Genomic DNA, 20,619 nt, shown 5'->3' on the forward strand with positions numbered 1-20,619 from the left:
GCAATATCGCTAGGTTTAATGTGCTGCACATCAAACCTGGTGACCGTCGCTAGTGACGCTGGAGTGCGCAATCATGCGTACACACTGTGTGATGTAGACGATATGACATTTCGTAACAGCATATTGTCCCGACATTGCTCCAGTTTGTACCTAGCTTAAGTAATAACAGTGTGGCGTAAACTATAGCTGCTATCGAATTTTATAACCAGTACATGAATAATACACCGTAGGAGAGAGCTGAATTATCTCTTAAGCCATTTACAAACTCTATTAAGGGGAACATTTCACATTATGCGATATCCTGAAATCTAATGTCTTTGTAAATATCAGTCAGGGAAATCTATTTTACAAATAATAATCAGTTCATAATTTTGTTTATTCAACTCACTATTACTATATTTTTTCACACTAATTCTTGACTTAAAAAAATAGTTTTAACTTCGAATGACAATAGCTGTGCGTTTAAAATACATTTTAGTAATGAATTAAAGTATGTAAATTTAACAGTCATAGGGCCTTGCTGGTTAGCATACACAACGAATGTTTAGGCGTCTGCGCATGTACAGAACAGGTCCAGTGATGTCGCTCAGTCTCTCCCATTAGCTGCAGCATGATTGACATGCTGCAGTGTTTGGGGGGCGGAATGGGGGCATGGCTGTACACTGTTCCCGGAAACATTAGATGAAATGTTTATGCATTGTTCTACATAAAAGCAATAAATATGCTACAAGATTTGAGTAAAACAGGGCCCAAAAATAGAAGAATTCTGCATATATATTTCTCGCTTTTAAATAAATGTCTATATAATGGTTGGTATATAATGGTTGGGGTGATCTGTATGTATGCTCTTTGTCATTTTAGAAACATGATCCTCCCGTCAGTAGTATTCCTTGCTTGCATTATAAGAAAATGAAGGACAATGAAGAGAAGGAGCGGAATAATGATTTTGCATTAGCCCGCCGTCCTCTGGAAATCCCATGTGAAAAATCTTTGGAGCACCAGACTGAAGAGCCGGACTCCACTGCTGCTGATAACTTTGCTTCAGATGAGCGAGAGACTACAGGGGACATAGCACAGGGAGCACTGGGGCAGGTGAAGGCAAAAGTGGAAGTGTGCAAAGATGAATCCATTGGTGAGTAGCATTAGATATTACAATCATATAACAAAATATTATTTTATACCATATTTTAATTTAATAACCGAGGTCAACCTAAGGTGCGTACACACGGTACGATAGCAATATCGTTCAATGATATAGCGTTCATTTTTATGCAGTGAACTACCCAACGATGCACGTTCCCGTATGAGCGATAACGACATCTATGATCGTCCGTACATGAAGGCCAACTTGCACGATATCGTCAACTTTGCCTGTTCAGAGATGTGGCAGGATGACTTCACTGAAAGATATCTTTGAAAGATACCTTTCAAGTCATTGGTGGTACAGATTGTACCGTGTGTATGCAGCTTTAGCTGTCAGAGGTCCCATTCTCTGTTCTGCACGTATAAGGGGAGCTTTCCAGTGTTGTGCTAGACTTTCTGCTGTCTGCAGAGAAATGTATAGCTCAAATATTAGAGGGGACTCCTAGGCCAAAAACCCATTCCAAGCTTTTGACGTGAGGGAAACATGCCTGGGAGTATTGTGGTTTAGGATACACCATGATGAGGCCTGAATTTTGAATGCAGGTGGTTAGTTATGGATTTATGTAGAAATATCACATAAAATGTTTTGTGTTATTAGACCTGGAAGATTTCCGAAGCTATTTGGAAAAAAGATTTGATTTCGAGCAAGTTACTGTTAAGAAATTCAGGACATGGGCAGAAAGGAGGCAGTTCAACCGCGAGGTGAAACGTAAGCAGGCGGAGTCTGAGAGACCCATTTTACCTGCCAATCAGAAACTTATCACCTTGTCTGTCCAGGATGCTCCAACAAAGAAAGGTTTGTTGACCTCATTTCTGTTACTATTCTATATTGTACTGCATGTGTGTATGTGTGTGTGTGTGTGTGTGTGTATGTATGTGTGTGTGTGTGTGTATATATAAATATATATATATATATATATATATATGTATGTATGTGTGTGTGTGTGTGTGTGTGTATATGTATATATTTATTATGTATTCAAGATGCAGCTAAAATTGATCAAACTTGCATTGGTCATGTCAGTGAGTGTACAGTATATATTTTATTATTTTTCCTAATACTTTATTGAAATAACTTTGTACTTATTCTATAAAGTTGTGGATCACTGTCAGATCTGTAGGTACTCTTGGAGTTCTCTGAGAATAATACACATGGTAGGCATAATGTTTTAAAAACCTATAATTTTTTTTTATGACAACCAACCAATGTTTTTATTTGTTAGAGTTTGTTATTAATCCCAATGGGAAGTCTGAAGTTTGCATCCTCCATGAATATATGCAGCGAGTCCTGAAAGTTCGCCCTGTTTACAACTTTTTTGAATGTGGTAAGAATTGTAAAATTCATTGCATGCTTCTGCATGGTGTAATGGAGTGTTGTAGCAGTTCAGCGCATCACATAGGGAAAATGCTAATAATTCCTGGTGATAAACTTTTGAAGATGTTTTTGCTGATAGAAATAATTTCATATTAATGAAAAATAAAAACCTACATATAACAAACTGGAAGTTGATTTATGAAGTGTGTGTGTGTATAGATAGATATATATATAGATCTATCTCATAACAGCCTACAAGCCAACTTGTAAAAACTTACTCATACATCTAAATCAGCATATAACAGATATAATTGCAACATATTAAATGGCAACAACAGAATTGTCCACAGCTATGTATTGATAATTGTAGCAGCTTGAGTTGAATTTATACTTTTTCCTTATTATATGCTTGATCAAAAGGAAAACATAACTGTAGGTAAAGTCGGTTGCACTTGTAATATTTAAAAATGTACAGCCCGCTCTTACAGCATTAGATTTATCAGAACTTTAGCGGAGCTGTTAACAACAATTACCTCCGGTGTGTAGGGCTATTAGTTCGCCCAGGGTATAGGTGCCGAGAGTCCCCTGTGTTTGGGGAGGGTCTCGATCAGCACTCTTAAAAATGTCCTCCTTTTATGGGTTATTTACCGTTATCTGTGTGCCCAGTGATTGAGGCATACCTGTCCACGTCAGCTGGTTCACATGTTTCTTGCAGGTGGATGTTCGTGCAGTAACACCACTTCCGCCGCTGGGTCTGGGACGTCTGAGGCCGCATACAACGGAGGAGCACCTGCAGGATGTTGGGAGCAACTGCACGTTTCGGTCACACTCCTGTGACATTTTTTCAAGTTGGTAGCTCCTCCTTACAACATGCTAAAATAAATAGCAAGGTCCTCGATCCTATTGGTTATTACAAATTGGGAATTCATTTGATTAAACTTTTGGACTGCTGGTGCAAATCCCACTTTCTTTGGCTTGTAATTCTTTCCAATTTGTATCTGTATATTGCACAGGTTTTTCACCATACACTGTATGTATTATAAACACATTTTTTTTTCCTTATCAAGATGGCATAAGTCTATTTAAAATCAACAAAAAATATAAATAGCATAAATCCCCATAATTAATCAGGAGCATATATGTTGTTATATCAGAATTTATTAAAATGGCTTAAGGGGAATTATTCATAACAAAAATTCGGGGAGAAAATTCAAGACACCCCAATCATATACATTAAATTTCTAAACCATAAATTAGAATTAGTGTTAATCATAATAATAATCCTCATAATAATAAAAAAGGAAGAAAACAATGATGCCACTAATAGTGACAGTAGTAGTAGTAGTTACAGTTTTGTTATCATAATAAAAATAATGAAAAATTACTAACAATATATACACTATATCTGAATGTTAGTTCTATATATGAGAGAATCTATATGTAAATGACCCTAAGACCACATGTTCTATTACATTATTACCATTACTAGGGAATTTATCAGAATGCACCTACACATGACTTGATGCCAGTTTTATAATGATTAGAATAATACTGCCATTATTATCAACAACAATCATAGTATATTGAGATGTAGATAGATAGATATATATATATATATATATATGTATGTATTTATTTTGAGTTTTTATTAATTCTGGTGAAAGGAAAAAGGGAAGACCAGAAGGGCGGTGGGCAGAAAACCGATGCCACCAAGCTAGAGAAGGATGCGAGCATGGGGTGTATGTCCCCTGCATCCACCAGACAGTACGTATGGATGGAGAGACAAATCCCACGCCCGCATCCATCGTTCCAAAAATTCCAAAGCCTCATTTAGGCCATCTAGTTGTAGGGTCTGGAGTCTGTGTAAAGCTGAGTCAGAGTGGATATTCAATCTAAGGCACCTATCGCCACCTCTTTTTTTTTCTATAATTTCGACACTCAGTACTGTCAACCCCTGTGGGTTGCACTCACGTTTCTCTTTAAAGTGCATGGACACACTGTGACTAGGCCTTTTGTGATATTAATACGGTGTTCCCTGAACCTTTCTTTCAGGGTTCTAGTAGTGCGGCCCACATATAATTTGGGGCTATTACAGTGCAAGACATACATGACAAAACTTGATTGCCAGTTTATAAATGGTTTGATGTTAAAGCTATCTCCATTGGTGGCATTAACCATGCTTTCTCTATTTATCATATACATAGTTAAACATCTAGAGTGGTTGCAACAAAAGTTGCCTATCTCTTTCTTTGGAAGCCATGTTACCAAATTGTCATTAGTCTGCTTATTTTTGAAAGTACTGGGTGCCAAAAAACTTTGAACATTTCTGTTTTGAATACTATTCTAGGTTTCTCCTCTATTGTCCTTGACAATATTGGATCATGATGTAATATCTTATAGTTCTTATTTATTATGGATTTGATTCGTCTCGAGTTGTTATTAAATTGAGAAATAAAAATGAGTGAAGATCTCTCTATCCTCATTCTTTATATCCTTTTTATCATTAGGGCTGGCTTGCTGTTTATATGTTGTACTTGTATTTCCTTTATTCAATTTATTTATTTTAAAATTGTGGACCTTGCTAGCATGGTTTTATACTTCATCTATTAGTTCTTCTGGATAACCCCTTTCTCAGAAATGCCGCAATTTTAATGCATGCGTTTCAAAATCTCGATCTCTTGTGCAATTACGTCTAATCCGTCCCATTTGGCTTTTTGGTATATTAACCCAAGGTCGTTAATGGCCACTGATATAATGCAAATAGGAACAACAGTCCACTGATTTGGTGTATGAAGTTCATATAATTTTATTACCCTCCACAGATAGGGTCATATCCAAAAAGTCAATAGATACATGACTAAAATGTGAAGTGTAGATTAATATTTTTCTGATTTAAAAAAAAAAAAAATAGTGAATTCTTTTGCATATAAGTGATCCCCATTCCAAATAAAAAAACAAATCTATATAATGGCCATAGTAACTAGCCCTGCACCCACATGACCATTCCAGATACAGTCCTCTTCAAAGGCCCCCATATGTAGATTGGCATAGCTCGGGGTGAATTTGGTGCCCATGGCTGTGACGTGCACCTGTAAATAGTGGGTGGAGTCAAACAGAAAATAATTGTGTGTTAAAATAAATAGCATCCAACAGAAAGCTGCGTTGTCCATCAGAGACCCCCTTTCTGATAATGCCTTTTTAAATGTTAGTGTAGAGAGCCTGGACGTCCAGGGTGAAAAAAACATCCTGGACGCCAGGTGATCTTTAGTTTCTGGAATAAGTATATGGTGTCACGTATATGTGATCTCTGATTGACAACCTAGCCCTGCAATAAGTGATCAACGTAAAGGGATAAATTCCTCTCACCAGAATTATTAAAAACGTGTATATATATATGGCTTCCCTGTAAATAACTTTTATTACCCCTGAGGAAGCCTTTTACAAGGCGAAATGCGTTGACCTACTTACCAGCCCTATCCAGAATCCCCATTACTTACAAAAGGACTGTTTGGACTACTCCACATAAACCTATGGGAAAATAAGATGAACACCTTTCTTTAACTTTATTTTTATATGTATACTGTGTTAATAAATTCTGTTGTTCACAACAGACTATTCAGGTACTATGAAGGCAATTTATTTGCTTAGGTAAGGTTGCTACATATTATCCAGTTTCCCTGAACTTTGAAAATATAAGGTGAGGAGAAAGGATCTTCCAGTGAGGAGTCCAGACTGATATTGAAAGGCACTTAATATGCTTAACTGACAAGCGTACATGCGGTATGCGCATATATGCTAAATACATATCATCTAAATATTTAATATCAGAGATACCACACTATCAGGTGCTTGTCCTTTTTTCCACACTTTCTTATCTTAGAAATCCACCGTTGAACCAAGTGGCCAAAGTAAAGGGACCAAGCAGTCACCCATCTTGAGTATAGTGCAGAGTGAATTTGAGACTTGAAAACCAGCAAGACACAGTCAATATATATATATATGTGTGTGTATATGTATATATATATATATGTATATATGTGTATGCATATGTGTATATATATATATGTATATATGTGTATATATATATAATATAGGGCAGCGCCATAATTCCACTATCATTTGCACATACATATATTGATTGTTGCTGATAAAAATGGTAGTATTGTTATTAATGTAATCACTCATAAAGTTATGTGTAGGTACATTCTGATAAATTCTACAGTAATAATGTAATAGAATTTGTGCTCTTAGGGTTATTTATATATATATATATATATATATATATATATATATATAACTAATATATATATATATCTATTCAGATATATTGTTAGTATATTTATTCATTTTTTTATTGTAATAAAATCTTACTACTACTATCACTATTAGTCATAGTTTTCCTACTTTTTTATTATTATGATTATCACTAATATTCTCATTCGTGGTTTAGATATTTATTGTATATGATTGGGATGTCTTGTATGTTCTGCCCTGTTTTTTTTGTTTTGAACAATTCCCCCTTAAGTCATTTTAAAACTCTGATGTAAAAACATATATGCTCCTGATTAATTATGGGGATTTATGCTTTGCATATTTTTCGTTTGATTTTAAATAATAGATTTATGCCATCTTGATAAGGGAAAAAAATTAAATTTGTTTATATACATACAGCAGGGGTCTTCAACCCGTGGCCCGCAGAGCTCTGTCGGGTGGCCCGACGGCCGGGGGCAGCTGTTCCCCGCAGCCAGCCAACAGGCTCCATTTGCCGGGCGCCCGCTGAGATTTTGTTCCAAGCGGGCACCTGGCTCCCTACCTGCACCACACCTCCAGCCGGAGCTCACTCCTGAGCTCCGGCTCCCGCAGTGTGTGCAGTGCACTATGGGAGAGATTTCATGACATCTCTCCCATAGTTCAGACAGAAGAGCAGCTTGCGGACCGGAGGCGGCAGATGCGGGAGCAGGGTTTAAGGTAAGTAGTGTGTGTGTGTGTGTGTGTATGTATATATATATATGTGTATATATATGTGTGTATGTATAGTATGTATATGTGTATATATATATATATATATATATATACACACACACACATATATGTATATATATATATACACACACACACACACACACACACACACACACACACACACACACACACACACACACACACACACACACACACACACACACACACACACACACACACACACACACACACACACACACACACACACACACACACACACACATATATATATATATATATGTGTGTGTATGTATATATATATGTGTATATATATATATGTATGTGTATATATATATATTATAATTTTTGTAAGCTGCTTCACTACTGGGAGCACTTCTATTAGGGGCATTAGTACTGGGGACACTAGTACTTGGGGACATTACTACCGGGGGCACTAGTACTTGTGGACATTACTACCGGGGGCACTAGTACTTGGGGGCATTGCATAGGGGGCACCACCACTACTGGGGATGCTGCATAAGGGGCAGTACCAATGTGGGCACTGCATAATGGGCAGCACTACTGGGGGCACTGCATAAAAGACAGCACTACTGGGGGGCACTGAATAAGTATTACTAACACTACAGAGGGCACTACATAAGTCATTACCACTGTGGGCACTGCACTATCACTACTGTGGGCCATGCATATGGGGCACTACCACTTCTGAGGGTACTGACTGCACATGGGGCACTACCACTGCTGAGGACACTGCACATGTGGCACTACCACTACTGAGGACACTGCATAAGGGGCACTACCACTACTAGGGCACTGCATAAGTGGCATTGCATTAGGGGCACTACTGCTGTTGGTATTATGTGTAAGGGGCACTACTGCTGTAGGCATTGTGTAGAAGGGGCACAAATGTGAGCATTGTGTAGAAGGGGCACTGCTGTGTGTCCTACATGAATACGGGACACGACTATGTGGTGTTATGTGAATTGGGTGAATCAAAATTGTGCTACTGTGTGGCGTATTGCTTAGTGGCCCTCGGGCTTAGTCAAATTTTTTAATGTGGCCCACAGTGTGAAAAAGGTTGAAGACCCCTTACATACAGTATATGGTGAAACACTTGTGCAATATACAGATACAAACTGGAAAGAATTACAACAAGCCAAAGAAAGCGGGATTTGTACCAGCACTCGAAAAGTTAAATTATATGGATTCCCAATTTGTAATAACCAATAGGATTGAGGACCTTGCTATTTATTTTAGCATGTTGTAAGGAGGAGCAATCAACTTGAAAAAAAAAAGTCATAGGAGTGACCGAAACGCGCAGTTGCTCCCGACATCCTGTAGGTGCTCCTCCGTTGTATGCGGCCCCAGACGTCCCAAACCCAGCAACGGAAGTGGTGTTACTGCACAGACATCCACCTGCAAGAAAGGTGAACCGGCTGACGTGGACATGCATGCCTCAATCACTGGGCACACATTTACCGGTAAATAACCCATTAAGGAGGACATTTTTAAGAGCTCTGGTAAAGACCCTCCACAAAAACGGGGACCCTCGGCACCTATACCCTGGGCGAACTAATAGCCCTACACACCGGAGGTAATTGTTGTTAACAGCTCTGCTAAAGATCTGATAAATCTAATGCTGTAAGAGCGGGCTGTACATTTTTAAACATTACAAGTGCAACTGACTTTACCTACAGTTATGTTTTCCTTTTGATCGAGCATATAATAAGCAAAAAATATCAATTAAACTCAAGCTGCTACAAATTATCATCAGTGCATAGCTGTGGACAATTCTGATGTTGCCATTTAATGTTTCAATTAATTATGGGGCTGGTTCAGCAAGGAACGCAGATGAGAATTTGCACGCACCCAGCCGATGTTTTCGCACTGCACACGCGTATGCATTGCACGAACTAGCCAGTTGCTAGCGGGTAACGGTATGCAGGCTACACGCAGTGTGTACACAGACCCTTCTGATATTGATTGACAGGAAGTGCCGTTAGTGGGTGGTGATGGGGGGGTGGTCAGGCGAATGCAGGCGTTACTGTGCGTTGGGAAGCCGTTATAGGGGCGTGCATAATTAAGGCAGTGTGGCCGTATACGCAGCCAGATGACTCCATGCACGCAGGAAGTGGCCAAAATTTTGCACGAGATCTTGTCAACCTCTATTGTGCGTATGTTTCCGATGGTTCTCGATGTTTCCACTGTCTTACAGACTACTCAGGCTTTGAGTAAAGGGAAGTGGGCGGCATTGTGTAGTGCTGGGCGTCTGCAACTTATTGATTAGCATATATTCGCAGCGGCCGAGTGCGTGCGCACACTTGCGTTCCTTGCTGAATCAGGTCCTATATCTGTAATATGCTGATTTAGATGTATATGAGTGAGCTTTTACTAGTTGGCTTTTAGGCTATCTGTACTTTTTTGTGAAATAGATATATATATTCTAAAGTAAATGTAATTTATAGGTGTACCAAATAAATGCATTGACTTTTATACTCCAGCGCAGAATTTTGGTGTGTAAAGAGGTTTATATCAGCTGAGCTGCTAAAAACAGGCGCTGAGATCTTATTTGAATATAAGTTTTAAGAATCATATCGAAGTGTCCTCCTGCACTCCCTGCTTGGTCAGTTTAATAGCTTCATAATATTTGTAATGTTTAGTTCATACAAATTGGGGGGAAGGAACTCAATTGAACACCATTTTATTTGGCTCCCGGTATGAGTGCCCGGAGCTTATTTAGTTGTCCACATCGTGTATGGCACAGAAGTCGGGAGATGCCGTTTACCTCAACTAATGCCCTGGGGCATATTCGCGAGAAACTACATTATCCAACTTAAGTGGCGTGTGCGATGCTGTTAATGCACATGGTAAGCCCGCAACTAGCATCGCGGCACTAGTTAAACCTGATATCTGCCCTCACCCCAGGAGGGTGCGAGCAGAAATTCTCTAGTCATTGGTTTACAGTGCGGCCAATTAAATAGCTCCCGGCACTCATTCCCGAAGCTAAACAAACTTGCGTTCAATCGAATTGCCCCCTTATTGTGTGGACACTTTAAGTTACTTTGTTTAATAAAATGTTTCTAATTTGACATTGTTCATCGTTTTCATAGTCCTCCAGCTGGGGGATATTGGGAAAACTTTGGACTTGGTGATCTACTTTTTAAAGCTAAAAATCTTCAGTGATCTACAGATTATCAACATTTGCTCGCACCGTAGGAGCACGCCTTGAAAAGGGGGCATGGTGTGCCAAAAAGGGGGATGTGACCTCGCAGCAAGAGGCTTGTGGAACTGTCCTGCCGAAATCGCACATTGCCCCCCCAGGGGGAAAAAAAAATACACACACATTGGCCCTCACAGGAAAAAAAACCCAAACACAATGTCTCCCCACAGGAAAAAACAAGACATTGTCCCTCACATAACAAAAATAAAACATACATTAAATTGTCCCTGCCCCCCACAGATTATTGACCTGTCAGAGAGAGGAGCTCCCAGTCCCTCCCTACCCTCAGGCGTGGGCGACACCAGCAGTCCAGCAGCAACCACAGTGCAGGCCCACCAGTCTCGATAGGTGCAGCACTGCGCCCCCTTCTGGGTTTGGCTCCTTCAAGATGGCCCTGCCCTCTTGCCCCTCTTAACCCAGCTCTGGCACCAGTGCAATAGAAGCTGTTACATGTGACCGCCTCAGCTAATAAGAATCAGCCTGGTTCTTAGACAACTGACAGACAGCTGCGGCTTCAGTTCAGCGCAGTTGAGCTAGCCAATAAGAATTACTCAGCATTAGTTTTTTATTTGTACTTTAATCTGATCACTTTGCTTCTGAACCACAGCTGGGACAAATTATTTTAGAAGTGGTCTCTCATAGAGGTATTTCGCTAACAAGGCCCTGGAAGAGCAGGGTCACTGCAGATGACTGGAATTACTGGGACTCCTTTGCAGTGACTGGCCTACTGCATGACCGGGACAGCTTGCATGTAAGCGAGTCTCCTCCCTTTTTTAAGAGAGGTAATTTTGTTGTTGGATTTCTTTTGGGCTCTGTGACCAGGGGTGTGTATCCATTAGGGGTGCAGACCTCAGAATTGTAGGGGCTAAACCAGTAGAGGCTTATGACTGGCAGTAAGATTCTAGACTAAGGAGGAACTAGCTTTGAGTTAGAGGTTGTGCCTTATTTTTGCAGGGTTGATTAATGCCTCCTTGTAGAAATTGTTGAATGTTCTGGCTGTTTTGTGTTTGCCAAAGTGTCTTCAGTGCTTCAGGTTTAGGAAGACTGGAGATCGGACACTTCATCCCACGGGGAGAGAAAGTGGCACTATGACTTGGTTTCCCCTTAGTTTAGTTTCCTTTTAGTTTGAGAACGAATCCTTGGTTCAGTAGGGCACAGATGTCTTGGTAAGGGCCGTATGCCAAGGGCTGGCAATACCAAAAACTGAAAGGTTCCTGAAACTACTTGGTTCAAGCCTAAGGTAAAGAGATTAATTTCCTCATTCTTTGTATGTGGATGATCTAGTTAGCCGAGCTTGGGAATGGATGAACTACAAATTCCAGTACACATGCAAATTTTTGCCTAGCCTATAATCTTCCTAGTGATAATTTGAGTATGTGGGGATCTCTTCCACTTGTGGATGTCTCCATTTCATAGTTGTCAAAATCCACCAATATTCCTATCCCTGGTGCTGCATCCCTTAAAGATGATGCAGATAAGAGTGGATTGGCTCCTGTCTCATTTTAGGTGTGTGGGGCCTCCTTTAGGCCTATTTTGTCTTGTGTGATTTATTAAGGCAATGGAGAAGTGGATGTTACAGCTGTCTCAGGCTTTTACAGTCCAATAAGCTAAGAGCACAGTTAACTTGGTGAAACACTCTGGACATACTTCGTTGATGCAGCTTAGGAGTTTAACTGTGCTGGGTGAGCATTTCTCTGTCGGCAGTCTCAGCATGACGGACTCTAAGGGCTTAATTCAGATATGGGGCCAAATGTAATAACCTGCTGGATGGGATAAGTGCAGAGATTTTGGTTGAGTAGTGAGATTTAAAGCAGTAATTTCTTTCATTCAAAATCAGGTTGGCTCTGTCTTTATTTAAATTGCCGTTTTAAATCTCGCAGCTAAATCGCTGCAATCTCTGCACTTACCCCAACCAGTGGGCTATTACATTTGTACACTTATCGGGGGGTTGGTTTCAAAACTTTAAGTGCCACTAATATTCAGTGTAAAGCTTTGAGTTTTGCACTTGTTGTTCCTTTAAATGTTGAGAGCAAACTGCTGATTTGTAAATATGCCACCTAGAATAATCTGTAGTCAGAATGAAAATTAACTGCCATTTATTTAGAGCAGGGGTGGGGAACCTTCTTTCTGCCGAGGGCCATTTTGATATATATAACATTATTCGTGGGCCTGATGCAGACCACTCCTCCTCCGTGTGACATCACACGGGGCTGGGCCACAATCGCTGGTCATTACAGCAATGCCCAGACCATCCCTGGATGCGGGGAGCTGTAAGGGCAGTGGCACAACCATCTGAAGCGTCCTAAGGATGCCCCTGATGGCACTACTGCATAGATTCTGGCTACAGTGTGCCATTCTAGGCACCCTGCTAGCCAGATGAGGTTAGCAGAAAAAAGCTCTGAGGGCCAGACCAAATGATTCCGAGGGCCTTGTACGGCCCCTGGGCAGGAGGTTCCCCATCCCTGATTAGAGGCTCAAGTTTATATAATATGGCACTGCAGTTATGCTTGCTATGAAAACAGGGCAACTTTTGCCTTAATACTGCAAGTTACACACTTGGAGCCGAATTCAATCAGCCGTAAAAGCTGCCGTTTGGAGAGAAGTTTTCGCCGATTTGTGCTTTTCAACTGTCTTCGATTTTTTTCCGTATTCAATTCCATGACTTTTTCCCCTTCGCGAAAACTTTGTATGGGAAAAATAGGCGAAAAAATTTCTCCACATATAGGCAGGCAAATTGGAAGTGCAAAATCGTTATTTTGGGGTGCAAATGTGGGGATTTGATCCAGAGCCCTTTGCACTCCCCTCCCCCCTCTAATGACTAATCGGTCAAAAAAACTTGTTGGGAAATGGATAACAAGTGGGGGGCCTGGTATTTTGGGGGGCTATATGGATGGTGTTTCTGAGATTGCAGGAGTCTGCATCAGGTGTATTTAGTTTTTTAAATCTTCATTTTAGAGACCTCAAAATATACTAGCACCCATTTTCATGTACCCCAAATTTAACTACGTTGCTTATTTTTCTGAAAAACTTTGCTATCATTTTCCCACACATATGCAAATATGCATATAACAACCCTTTGCCTCAAAATAAGTTGACTAAATACTTTTATTAGGGCTACTACTTCTATTTTATATTGAATCCCAGGGTCACTGAAGCTTTTTATGGGGTACAAACTGATATCCCCCCAAAAAATGTCCTTTTAGCTTTGTAAAACATTCGCCTATCTGCGTTTTTTGCCTGTTTTACATTTGAATAGGGCAAAAAGCGGGGACACGCATGGAGAAAACATCACGTCAAAACAGGCGAATGAGGCAAATTCATTCCGCTTTTTGCTAGACGGCACTTTTTGCGGCTAATTGAATTCGGCCCTTACTCTAGTTTTTGCACTAGCCAAGTTCTAAAGATTAGCATTGCCCTCAAAAGCTGATATTTTAGTGTTTACTTAAGATATTGGGATGTGGCAGCTAGCATAGAGAGGTTTTTTCTTTTTTTTTTGTATAATATTTACAAATGATATTGCGCTATTTTGCAGTAGTGCTTACTTGCTGTTTACTTTGGCATGTTCTAAGGTTGCAGTTATAGTCAATATCCAGTGAAAGACTATTGTAATGGTTTTGTTTCAAAAAATGTTCTGTAGAGAACCCAAGTGAGCCTTTTGGAGCGTCTGTGATTATTGACGGAGTGACTTATGGTACTGGAACTGCAAGCAGCAAAAAACTGGCAAAGAATAAAGCTGGTAATGTCCATAGAATATTATGTTACCATGTACTTATGTTTTTGATATTGCAATGCTTCTTTAATCTTTTATTTTTCTTCAGCCCGATCTACACTGGAAATCCTTATTCCGGACTTTATAAAGCAGACCTCTGATGAAAAGCCCAAAGACAGCGATGAGCTGGAGGTTAGGGAAATCTCTGTAGAAAAATCGTTTTTCTCGTACTTTTTCCAGCAATCTGCTTTATCTACTGTATATTGTATTTTATACTGGCTATTCAGTTTTGAGAATGTCAAAACCCCCACGAAAAGTCTTATTTATGTCACCTATGCCTATTTTTTTAGTATTTCAACCATATCAGTATTGAGGATTCACGAGTTTATGAGTTGACCAATAAAGCTGGACTCTTATCGCCATATCAAATTCTTCACGAGTGCCTTAAACGGTATGTATGTTTATTCAATATGGTAATTTAAGTGAAGTTGACTCAGAGACCTATTTAAATATTTTCTTCCTAATCAAAAAATTGACATGTCCAAAACCAGAACCATAATTTATTTTATTTTTTTAAAACTTTCTTTTAAAGTTTATTTTTGTACATTTTCCTTTTCCTTAACTTGGTGCGGTCAGCCATCATTTTAAACTGTTATGATGCGCAAATTACATGGAGATTTAGCAGGCATTCTACCATTGGCAATTGAGATCGATAAAATTGTTTTCCAGTTAAAGCTATAACAAAAACAATTTCTGAATGCCTTCCTGATGACAGGCTGCTCAATGTTGTATTATGAAAATGTTACAACCCTTTTTTTGTCTGCATGGGTAAAGGTGTTTTACTTCTGGTGGGAATATGCTTAGTATAGATAAAGGTGTACAATTGTGATATGATGTAATGTCCGATTTATGATAAGTCTGTAGCTGCTATGTATATTTAGTGCCACTCAATAACTTATAAACTGCTTAAATTGGCCTTCACTAAACAGTACTAGTTAAGCCTTTACTCTTGTGCTAATAATGGTGTTTTTAAGGTTTGTTTTAACAATACTGCAGATGAAGTGACTCTAAATTCCACAAAATACATTTTTAGGTGATCGAACATACTATGTTGCTAAAAGCTCTAAACAGTGAAAAGCCTCTATACTAGAGTATGATAGTCTTCTGTAAAATTACATACTACATAAATAAACTGCACAATTGGTACTTGTTTATATGGGTGCCACTCTGGGGAGTGTTACCCGTACCTTCTAATAAGATTATGCATAAGATCAGTGCAAAGTGATTTAAAATCTCCTGCTGAGCCACACTAAACCAGCTCATGGGGCAGACTTAACTAAGCGCAAGTAAAGTGCCTGGAGCTATTCATTTACAGACCCATGAGCAGCCCCCAGGCTGCGATTAATGCTCATTTCTGTTTGCAGAGATCAACTTCGAGCTAATTGAATTTACCCATGTGTGTTATCGTATAAGAATGTATGGGCATTAGTGACCAAGGTGAACCTGTAAATTAACAAGTACCCAAACATCTAACTCTAGTCAAGATTCCACCAAACAAGGGGATTTTTGTCCTTACCTGTAAAAAAAATTTTTTCGGAGTCCATAGGGTACACAGGGAATACAATGGGTATAGGTGGTGATCTGGAGCCTCGGCACCAAATAGTTAAGTTTCTTTACCCAGCAGGACAGTCTCCATCTCCCCTATACCCTGACCCCAGCCTACAGAACCAGCTTTAGTTAAGAAGCCCAAGCCAAGGAGCAAGAGGAAGGAGAGGAAAGACCAGCGCGCGCACACAGATGGCGAAAGGAGAAACTGGCAACAGTACAACCAGTGATTGCAAATATGCACTATAGTGCGTATTTGACCCACGTTTGAGCACCGGAACTCTATTTTCAAAAATCGATGGGTCCCCGCGGACGTGCTCTGCTGCAACCAATCCTTGGCCAACCTTTAGGTGTACGACCGGGATGTGTTGGGCCGGGAGGGAAATATCCCTCCCGAGCTTGATCCCTCTGTAATGAACCTGTGATGCAGACGCAGACCACTATGTGCGGACGTGACAGAGAGAAACCTCTCTTTTGGCCAGCTCCCATTCGGCAGGACCGCCCTCTTGGTTTCGTCAGACGCTGTGGAGCTTTAGCCTGGGAAGGGGGTATGTTGCAGCTGATGGCGCCGGTTGGTCCTGCTAGCAGGGACTTACTGTGTTGCAGCCAAGAGCATGGGAAAAGGATGAGGGCAGAAGGAGCATATGCAGTGTCGGATGCCCTCCCTCCAGCACTTCGTGGCATAGGCATGGCCGGGACGATTGCTGGGGGAGCAGTCCCCCTGCTGGACGGTCAACGGGGGGGGGGTCTGCTGCAGGACGTGGCCATGTAGTCTCACTTGGGGCGCCCATAGAGGGTGTCAGGCGGGACCTGGCTGGCTTTCTAACATACATATGCAGTCAGATTGAATTGCAACAAAATCACGCACCCGGCTTCCCGCAAGCTTCAAGTTGCAGGGTCGTGCAACACTGAGACGTCAGAGTGCCAAGAAGCTCTGAGGAGGGCCCTCCCGGGACTAAACAGCGTTCCCTGCCTACTGCAGTGATCTTTGCCAGCAGCTGAGGTCAGTCCAAACTGGAATAGCATTTCAGAGCTGTGCAGATTTTTTTTTTTTTTTCCTGAGGGCGGGAATGGACTAGCTACTAACTACTACTACTACTTTATGCTGCTATCTACCCTTAGCCCCTCCTTCAGCCCAGCACTGCCTGCCCCTAACCTCCTCCTTACCCCCTGTACTGCCCCAGCTGCTATCTAACCTTCTCCCATCCCTATCCCCCAGTACTGTCTGACCCTAACCACCTCCTTGCGCCCAGTATTGCCCCAGCTATCTACCCTTAATTCCTCCCTACCTCCTGCACTGCCTGCCCCTTGACCCCAGCACTGTCGCAACTGCTGTCTGCACTTACCCCTTCCCTACCCCAGTGCTGCCTGCCCTCACCCCCCATAATATGTGATGGGACCCATAAACAGTGGCGTAGGACCCCAATTATATAACGTTAGGGGTCCCAGAGAAATGCGTTATTTATAAAATAACAAAGAGCGCATATAAATAATATAATTAAGTTAATAGAAATGAATATCAATATACAGGTTGAGTCTCCCATATCCAAATATTCCAAAATACAGAATTTTTTTGGCATGACTGAGATAATGAAACCTTTGATCTTTGATGGTTTAATGTACACAAACTTTGTCTAAGGCACAAATTATTTAAAATATTGTATAAAATTACCTTCAGGCTTTGTGTATAAGGTGTACAGTATATGAATCATAAATGAATTTCATGTATGTACACAAACTTTGTTTAAGCCACAAAATTATTGAAAATATTGTATAAAATGACCTGCAGGCTGTGTGTATAAGGTGTATATAGAACACAAATGTATTCTGTGTGTATATTGGGGTCCCATTCCGAAGATATTTCATTATGATCTGCATATATTCCAAAATACGGAATATTCCGTTATCCAAAATACCCCTGGTCCCAAGCATTTTGGATATGGGAGACTCAACCTGTATCAACATTTTAAAAATACTTTGATATATAATAGCACAAAAATATACTCCAATGCAGTAAATTTTAAATTTTCCACTCCTCCTAGTAGACGACAAAAATAGAAATATTAGGTGATATAATTAAAGAGTCCGCCTTGTAAAAGCCCAATTCAGGGCAGCTATTCAATGTCCTTGTTTAATCATAGTTCAACAGCTGATCGTCTGTAAACCCTTGACTCCAAAACACCTAACTCAACCTTTCATTGGGGATACAACCCGGTGTTAATGAATTTAATGCAATCAAGTGAGGAGCACTTTCACTTCTCACGTTTAGGTCTTACCGCTCCTTTGTACATAGTCAGTGTTGGCTAAATTCTCCCCGCTGTCCTGACACTGTGAAGCAGGCTGGTAGTGTCCGGCAGAATCAATCTCTTGGAAGGAGTGTGCAGGTGATCACACTTCTCCGGCTGCTAGAAAAAAGGGTGAAATAAACGGCTGTGGTAGTTCTTGCAGGTAATGGCAAACAGGCAGAGATTCCTTTGATCCTTGACGCGTTTTTCCGCTTTTATCAATTAGCGGTTTCCTCAGAAGGCAAAAAGGTGTATAGTTGCTGAGGCACTCTAGTGAGATATTTAAAAGTCGCTCAGCCAATCCAAAAGGGTCTTGGTAATTAAAGCACCTGTGTTAAGAAGGTGAGTGCATATAACAGACATCTGTGTCAGACTTTTCTTGTTAGAAATTTAACCTGATACATCGGGAATACAATTAAACTTAAAACAATCATACAATATTCAGATCTATAGTGTTACAACTTAATATTAATAAAAATGGCATAACTGAGAAGAAAAAATAATAAATATATAAATATGTACATATTTGTTACATACGAAGTCATTTTTAGACTACTCAATAGATACAGGATATTTAGCAATTCTCTGAAGCTAAGCTGCTATAGCTCAGCGGGCTAGTGCAGTCATTCACTTTGTACGGTGTCCCTGGTTCTAATTAAGGTCCTTAGAGAAAGTTTCTTATTTCAAATTATATTTAATTTTCAATCAAGAATACTTTTCCTTTTGATAAATTTCACGGATACATCTCCTAAAATAATTCCTGAAGCCGCTATCTATCTAACTAGATAACCTGATTACTAATACATAATACAGAAAACAAAACTGAACTACAGTCATTGACCAAGGTTCCCAATGTTTATTTTTTTACAAAGTATGTTAAACCTGTCTCCTCTCTATCGGTTTAACAACCTCAATCCCCAATTAGTACTCTTACATCTCCATTGTGAAGGTTCATAACGTGTCTAGATGAACTATGTTTAGTATTCCATTTTATTGCATTCCTTATGTTCTAGGAATCTTATATTTAGGGATAGAGTTGTGCGACCAACATATTGCGATCCACATTTGCAGGTTATCAAGTACACCACGTAGGTTGGTTGACAGTTTAACCTGTTTTTATATTAAAAGTCTATCAAAGAAGTTGAGACAAATTCTTTGCTTCTATGCAGAATGAAATCTCAAGTCATACAGTGGTTCTTACCACATTTGAAACATTCTGTAATATTCCCATTAAGCCAATTGGATGGATTTGGATCCCCTATTTTTAGGTCTTGAAAATGACTAGGTGCAAAATGTTCCTTCAGATTAGCAGCCTTTTGAAATTGACTATAGGTTCTTCCTCTAAATAGTCGGTTAGTATCTTATCTAGTTTTAATACAGGGTAAATTTTCCTTAGATCTTGAGTTAAATTTAGACACAAAACATGGGAGTCTGCTTCATATGTTTTTTAGTACTCTCATTTAATTTCAAAGGATTCAAGAAAGATTCTCTATCTCTGTGTCTCACTGAGGCAGGACCTGGACGGTCCACCAGGAAATAGGCATGGTGAATAGTTAGGCGGAGCCACCTGGCCAAGGTCTGCTTAGGACAAAAAGCTAATTGAATTTCCGTAAGTCCCAGGTCCTGTCTACACAAAGTACAATAAGGTCTGCTCTGGAGAAGCATCGGAAACCATGAAAGTATGGAACCAGTATTTCTCGGTTGAGGTGATACCGGAACACTACCTTTTAGAAGGTAACCTAAACTCGTCTGAAGGTTGGCTCGGTCAAAATGAAAAACTAGAAAAGGAAAGCACTAGGACAAAGCGCCCAATTCCGACACACTCCGGGCCGAAGCAATTGCGAGGAAGACCACTGTCTTCGCTTAAGCCAGTGAAGGTCAAAACGTATCCAAGGCTCCCAAAGGGGCAGACTGGAGAGCCAGCAGGACTACGGGCAAATTCCACAGAACCACCGATTAAATAAAAGAGGGCTGCACGTGGAGAACCCCCTGCAGAAAAGTCTGCACATCGTGCGAAAGCTCCACTTGCGCTGGAAAAGAACAGAGAGCGCAGAAACCTACTTTAATGGAAGAAATGCGGAGACCCAAATCCAGACCCGTCAGAAAAGAAAAGACAGGACTCTCGATAGGCGAAAGGACTTATGGTTTTGAGGATCCACGGCGTCAACCTTGTGAAGTAAGCTTTTTCCAAGTTCTGTGTTAGAGCCTTACCAAGGAAGTCATCCTAGCGGTACGGATCATTGACGTAGAGAACTCCTTAGCTTTTTGGATGGATGTCTCGAGCCACTCTGTCAAAGCTAGATGGGCCATATCTGGATGCAAGCACTGGCTTTGAGACAGAAGATCAGGGCAGATAGGG

The 20,619-nt window shown here is 40.4% G+C and overlaps 1 protein-coding gene across 2 annotated transcripts in view; it reads left to right on the forward strand.

The window, feature by feature from the left end:
- Window positions 1–20,619, forward strand: part of DGCR8 (DGCR8 microprocessor complex subunit) — a 48,728-nt gene that overhangs the window by 16,634 nt on the left and 11,475 nt on the right. For both annotated transcript variants that reach the window (XM_088476680.1, XM_088476681.1), the window contains exons 5-10: window positions 862–1,132; window positions 1,742–1,939; window positions 2,367–2,468; window positions 14,299–14,397; window positions 14,480–14,562; window positions 14,721–14,821. In XM_088476680.1, coding sequence (XP_088332806.1) covers window positions 862–1,132; window positions 1,742–1,939; window positions 2,367–2,468; window positions 14,299–14,397; window positions 14,480–14,562; window positions 14,721–14,821 — 854 coding nt within the window. The remainder of the gene's footprint in view (window positions 1–861; window positions 1,133–1,741; window positions 1,940–2,366; window positions 2,469–14,298; window positions 14,398–14,479; window positions 14,563–14,720; window positions 14,822–20,619) is intronic.

Source organism: Taudactylus pleione, unplaced genomic scaffold (genome assembly GCF_031769625.1).
Source record: "Taudactylus pleione unplaced genomic scaffold, aTauple2 ptg000191l, whole genome shotgun sequence".
NCBI classification, from domain to species: Eukaryota; Metazoa; Chordata; class Amphibia; order Anura; family Myobatrachidae; genus Taudactylus; species Taudactylus pleione.